We start from the raw sequence: 6,738 nt of genomic DNA, 5'->3' as shown, positions 1-6,738 counted from the left end.
ATTAATTATTGGTATGCGTTGAATCAAATCAACAAATAGGTTATTCACACAGTAATGCATATCGCTGGACTTACACAAATGTCTGCTGTTTAAATGTACTCGAGGATAGTAAATAATAAATAATGTACAATTGATATTTTAAAATGACTGATGTATATTAACGAGTATATTAACATTAGCAATAATCCAACCACTATGTAGAGAAGAGAAGGTGAAAACACTCGACTTGATTGGGAGAAAAAATATGGATTATTAATTTTCGACGGTAATTTTTTAGTTTAAATAATATCCACAGGGGGCACCTCAAGCATCGAAGGCCGGTTGTTATTCAATATTTTAATAATTTAGCATTATAACCACTATGCAATAAAGCATTATTTTCATTAAATCGTAATTTATAAATAAATAAATATTTTATTTAAGATGAAAAATACCTGTGTGTGCCTTTACGTATATAATGGTATATGAAACATTTTATTCAACTGCCTATATATAAGTTGACAGTTGGAAATTATAACAATATTGCATTTAACAGTATACAACTCATTACAAAGGTAATAATTTCTATATTTTGCAAGAAACTCAAAACTATTTATATTATATACCTACTTTATTATATTTACTTCTAATTTAATACCTACTCAACTTATACATAAATTTTGTTTAGTCTATTGTAGTCTTATACCTTTGGTGCTCGAAATAATGTAAAAACTTTTCCTTCCCTAGCATATCCCGTCTTACAGCCTGGCACAAAACATTAAATAGTCCACCTGGGGGGGGGGGGAAGTTGGATAAGTGTAGACCTAAGCTAACTTAACGAATACCCTAACGGATGACCTAACCTATTGTTTGACATATTATAGTAGTGCCATATATCAGATGTATATCTTTTACTTACCGATTTTTTGGTGTCTTAGTATCATTCCATCAAATACCACCTCTCGGTGGAAGGATGCCCAATCAACAGATGATTGTCGAGCAATATCAATTTGGTTACGAATAAATTCGAGGGACACTTTTTCGGTCCATAAATATGCAAATGTCACAATTTGATAAATGGACAAGTGCGATTTTGAAAAAAAAGTGTTTTTTCTAATCGACTGGTAAAAATCGCACTTTACTTTTTTTTTTTGCTATTTGTATACGACTGTTTGCATCGCCAAACAAAACCGTCACAATACGCTGTACTAGGACATAATACTGAAAAGTGGCCTTTATTACATTTAATTATATTATTATTTGCAATAAGGCCCCAGGACTGTAAAATGCTTATAACCGGCAAGGACAGCGGGCCATTCGTTTTATGGTCAAACATTTCATAAATTGCAATAATGGATGTCATTTTCACTTAATAAAACAAAATACACAAAATACTCGTATACCGTACTAAGTAATCGGTCGTAATGACGATCACGTAGCTTATGCTATCGAACAAACTATAGTTAATATGATTATTTTATCTTTTCTTTTATCTTTTATCGTTTGTGTTTTCTGCTTTTAATGATGCTATTTTGGCAAAATTGTACCTACCTACCTATTTACCTATATTAGATTTTTGCGAAACGTCATAAATTAGGAAACCTTTAATGTCTCTAACTCTGAAACTAAGTGAGATAAACTATTTCTGACTTCACTAAAAACTTTTTCATCTGGAACTGTATGTAGTAAAAAAAAAAAATATTAAAAATATTAATTGTAAACAAGTTTTCAAAGAAATTTTGGATGAATTTTGAAAATGCTATTTTCCATTGTTTACGTACAGAAACTTCAAAAGTAAGTACACGAGGTAAGTTCTGATCACACCAATGTATTGTGCGTCAAAAACTACACATTTTGATAAAAAATAAAATTCGAAAAACTTAAATTTTAAGTATTTTTTTGAAAAAAAATCGCATTTCGAAAAAAATCTACTTTTTGAAGTTTTTTACCGATAACTTCAAAACTAAGTCCGTCCGACCTTTTTTTTTTTTACATTCTTATTAAGCACCCCAAGACACACATTTTGGAAAAAAAAAACCTTAAAAATCGATAGGTTGCTAAACTAGAATTATGCCAACATTTATTTGGTATTTTAAATTAATTTACCTGTTCAACTTTGTTTAGCTTTTGAAAAACTAAGAAAGTCTATTGTGTCTGTCAGTAGTAAAAAACTAATGATGTTTAAATGGGCAGTCAGAGTTCTTGCAATAATTCTAATAAATTTGGAACAATAGCAAAAATAGGCTCGCAAGCAGTAGTTCATAGCGCACACAGACCTTTTAAATTTCTAATAATATATATAAATTATATATTATTAGCTTAAACCAAGTGAATATAATTAAAATATTAATTTTAAGCGATATTATAACTTATTCAATTAATTTAACATAGTACGTTAATACGTTATAATATTTATTTGGATCCAACGTTTATTATCCAATATAATATATGATATAATTTATAATTATATTTAATATAATTGAAACGCCGAGTTGTTGCTTTTGTGGAAGGTGGCCAGTAGCCAAAGAAAAACACGAAGGCATAACTTTTCATAAGTTAACTACATACATTAAATAAATTGAAATTTGTATGTTATTGTTTAATAAATGATTTTATTAATTTATTATTGGTTTTACAAAATATATAATAACATATAATATAAAAAAAAAAAATAATAATAATAATTAAATAAATTTTTTTTTTAGCCTTCTTCACCAGCAGCTGTCCCGCTGCCGCCCGCCGCCGAACGCTCCGGCGCTGCCACTCGCCGTGGCCGCGTCTGCAATTGCCATTATGGATACTGAAATTTTATAAAATGAATTAATTTTACATTATAAAGGAAATACATATGTATTGCTGTGTGGAAACTTACAGCATTTTGGGCACTGAATGACCTTGTTCCCTTTGATGCGGCAAAGGTCACATTCTGAAAAAAAAATGTAGTTAAAAAACATAATTTTAGTTTACTTATATTTGACACTTACTTCCTGTGAACTTTTTTGTTGGTGGTACCGCGAGCACATCACCATCGCCGCCGCCTTCACCATGACCGCGGCCACCACCACCGCCATAAATCATTATGTTACCGTACATCTATAATACAAATAAATTAACATTGATGACACTATGACAGGCTATGTATTTATTAAAAACCTAATGCCAAGTTCCATGGAAAATGTATTAATTTATGGGCATTTTTTTAGGAACAAATGCACTTTACCACGCCCCTCACGAATTTCGATTTTTTTTTTTAAAAAAAAGACGTGTTTTTCAACGCTGATTTCGAAACTGTTTGAATTTTTGTGCGGAAACCATTATTTTGGAAGTTATAGCCTTCCAAAGTTTGCGATTTTACGTTTATACGCATGCGCTCAACACCACTATGCATTACCGCCGCGCGGAGCGTGTATAACCTATTTAAATTCTTTTTACGGGGACAATAATTTTAAAGTTGAAATTCAATTTTTTTATTTTATTGTATATTATACTTATACACAATGTTAAATATTTAATAAACAATATTATCATCAGTTTCTTCATCTGTTTCTTCATTATCATCTGTATCACTTGAGTTTTGCTCAACATTAATTGGGACATTTGCGTTGTACAAATGTCCAGCTAATTTGAAAAACTCTATTAAGGCGTCATTTTTATTTTTAGTTTGTTTTAAAAACATGTGTTTGGCGAGATATCCTCCTATAAAATCTTTCTTCCTATGATATTGAGGTAGTGAAAATTTGGCATGTCTCCAAAGGCCTTCAATTGTATTTGTATGCTGCTGAGTTTCGGGATCTTTAAAATTAATACTATGATTAACCTTAAAATGCACATATCCCTCGTCATTCAAACAGTCGTATGCCTAATATATTTAAGTATTAAAAAATATTAAATTTATTAAATTTTAAAAAATATTAAATTTTTTAAATTTTAAACAATTACCTTCCAACAGTCAGAAATGATCGTTGTCCCTGGTAAAATCCACTCTTTTATAATGTTGAGTAATGTCGTTTTGTCTCTTTTCTCCACTGGGACAAGAAAACATTTATTGGTCCCTCGCTCGACACCTCCAAATACCCACTGACCTTCAACTGCGTGCCCCCTATGGTATTTCCGCTTTCCAAATTTACTCTCGTCAATTTCCACTTCAACACCCACTCCACCGATTTTAACTTTATGAGCAACTAGTCCATCATACATAACTTCTCGACAGAAATTTGACCAATCAACAATAGTATGACGGCTAATTTCTAACTCACTCATAATGAATGACTGCGTGGTGTGTTGGAGGCACAAATAAGACAACGCAACTATCTTAAATATTGAAAGGTGTGACTTTTCGAAAAATGTATTTTTCCTCATCGATACCTGATAGTTACACTTAGTAGCTTTTTGATTCCTAACCGAACATTTCTCACGGCACCTGGGTTATAAAAGGATCGATTTAGAACGTACTTACTAGATAGCCAGATAGGTACTTACCTCCAAACAAAGCCATCAATAGAATCATTCCGTGACACTAGTTTTAAATTATGACCACGAGGGCATTTGTATTCTCCACTTTTTGGAATTAAATTCCACTCTTGAAGTAGAATAATAATATCCTCATTAATTTTCCCGGAGGTTTCGCAATTAAATATTTTAAAAATTTTTAAAAGATTTAAATTTGACATAATAACAGTAAACTGTTTAAATATATTAAAATAAGAATTTCTTAAAAATGACCTACTCGCTATTGCACTTTCGGGCAGACTGATTTTATCGTATTTATCGTACTAAGTACCTTATAATTATTTTAAAAATTAAATATTATATAATATAACTGCTATGCATTATAATTGGGATATTTAAAAAAACAAACAAAATTGCACATTTTAATTGGTCTTCGTTCTATTTTTATATCAATATCGCTATTTTATAACTATTTCATTATAACTAAATTGTATATTTACAAATATTGTTATATTCAATTATCTTGATGATAATTATATCAGGTAGATAAGCTAATGAGTATATTGTAGTACCTACTATACCTATATACCTATATACCTCCGCTCCGCAAATCGAAAATATCCCCCGACTTGCTGTGCAACACCTCCCCAAGTGGGTCACAGGGTTGAGAAAATTGCATTTTTGTTGCACCGAGCCACCAATTTGAAAAAACATCGTACAGTGATGCGGTGCTAGCGGCACTCGTCGCTACGCTCCTCGGCGCCGTCGCTCCGCTCCGCAAATCGAAAATATCCCCCAACATGCTGTGCAACACCTCCCCAAGTGGGTCACAGGGTTAAGAGTAAAAAGAATTTAAATAGGTTATACACGCTCCGCGCGGCAGTAATGCATAATGGTGTTGAGCGCATGCGTATAAACGTAAAATCACAAACTTTGTAAGGCTATAACTTCCAAAATAATGGTTTCCGCACAAAAATTCAAACAGTTTCGAAATCAGCGTTGAAAAACACGTCTTTTAAAAAAAAAAAATCGATATTCGTGAGGGGCGTGGTAAAGTGCATTTTAGCCTTTTTTTATAATGATGTATCTAGATTTGTCATAATAAAATTGTATTTATTTGAAATATTTTGTTAAATAACATTGTTTATTAATTATTATAATATATTTATTACAATTATTGTGTGTAGTCAGTTTGAGTTTATTTTGTGATGTTAACCGTTAAGTATCTATATTGACATTGTGACAAAACATAATTAATTCGATTAAATTTACTTAAAATGTAAATTAAAAAGCGAAACCATATTATTCAAAATAATAAGGACTTTATCTTAAAAAAATATGACATAGACAATAATTCCAAAAAAAATTCAATCAAATTTAATTATATTTTTTTCAGTTTTAAAAATAAAAAGCGGGTAAGTGGATGTCGCTCTGCTGTACAGTGACGCGTACCTCGCGAGTGTGGGACGGTGGTCCTGCTGGTGAGAGGTAGCGTCGGAGGTTTGATGAACAAACACGAAAAAAAAATGCAATTTATTTGTGTTGCTGATTAGTAACAAAAAAAAGAACAGTACAAAAAAATGGTTCGCTCACGGTAAAACAAAGGCGGACGTATGTTATAGTCGGCGAGTCGTGCAAACCAAAGTAAAATAAATAAGAAGTATGCTCGACTGATAACAGTGCGCATATTTTGTAAGGGGCATGGAGTAGGCAATAAAAATAAAGTCAAGTGACGTCACGCGTTTTGCACTATAGCAGTACAATATTATTACATAATATTATTTTACAAATTTCTGTATTTTTTTTTTCTTTTGTTGATTAATAGTATGCACTTTTTGGTTTTGTTTTTTATTTATTTCCCTAATTCTAAAGAATATTCTTGTTTGAATAATTGAATTCAGGACCTCATCAGGTATCATGTATGTTGATTGTCGACATGCATCTTTTGTCATTGTCCTTAATTCGGATATAAGTCCTGCTGTTTTTTTAATGTCATCTAAAAAATACAAATACTTTTATTAAGTGTCTTAGTCTTAAACGAAAATGTTATGATGGTATTACCTTTGCCATTTATTTTTTTAAATAAACCTTCAATAATTCTTCCTGTGCTTATTAATTTAGTTGATGGTTGAGTTAATGTACCAAATGACTTTGCTTTAATCCAGTCATTCAAATTATTGGTATTTGTATCAACTAAATCAGGATGTTTGTGTTGGAATTTGTTTGCTATATAACCTAACATATACGTAAGACTGTCATCTTCAAATTTTTCATCTGGTGAGTATTCATTTTGAGCAGCCACCTAGAAAT

At 31.1% G+C, this 6,738-nt stretch overlaps 1 protein-coding gene across 1 annotated transcript; it reads right to left on the bottom strand.

Moving 5' to 3' along the window:
- Nucleotides 1-3,905: 3,905 nt before the first annotated feature.
- Nucleotides 3,906-5,473, bottom strand: LOC111037117. Its single transcript, XM_022319494.1, has one exon. It carries the CDS (start codon nucleotides 4,336-4,338, stop codon nucleotides 3,907-3,909), a length of 432 nt encoding a protein of 143 aa, XP_022175186.1. The 5' UTR covers nucleotides 4,339-5,473; the 3' UTR covers nucleotide 3,906.
- Between the last annotated feature and the right edge of the window lie 1,265 nt (nucleotides 5,474-6,738).

This window comes from Myzus persicae, unplaced genomic scaffold, assembly GCF_001856785.1.
Source record: "Myzus persicae strain clone G006 unplaced genomic scaffold, MPER_G0061.0, whole genome shotgun sequence".
In the NCBI taxonomy this organism is placed as follows: domain Eukaryota; kingdom Metazoa; phylum Arthropoda; class Insecta; order Hemiptera; family Aphididae; genus Myzus; species Myzus persicae.
The sequence above is the reverse complement of the archived record's forward strand: the minus strand, read 5'-3'. Positions and strand labels throughout refer to the sequence as shown.

Excerpts from the sequence above, each read along its gene's own strand:
- LOC111037117 (XM_022319494.1), bottom strand. The coding sequence starts at position 4,338 with ATGAGGAAAAATACATTTTTCGAAAAGTCACACCTTTCAATATTTAAG.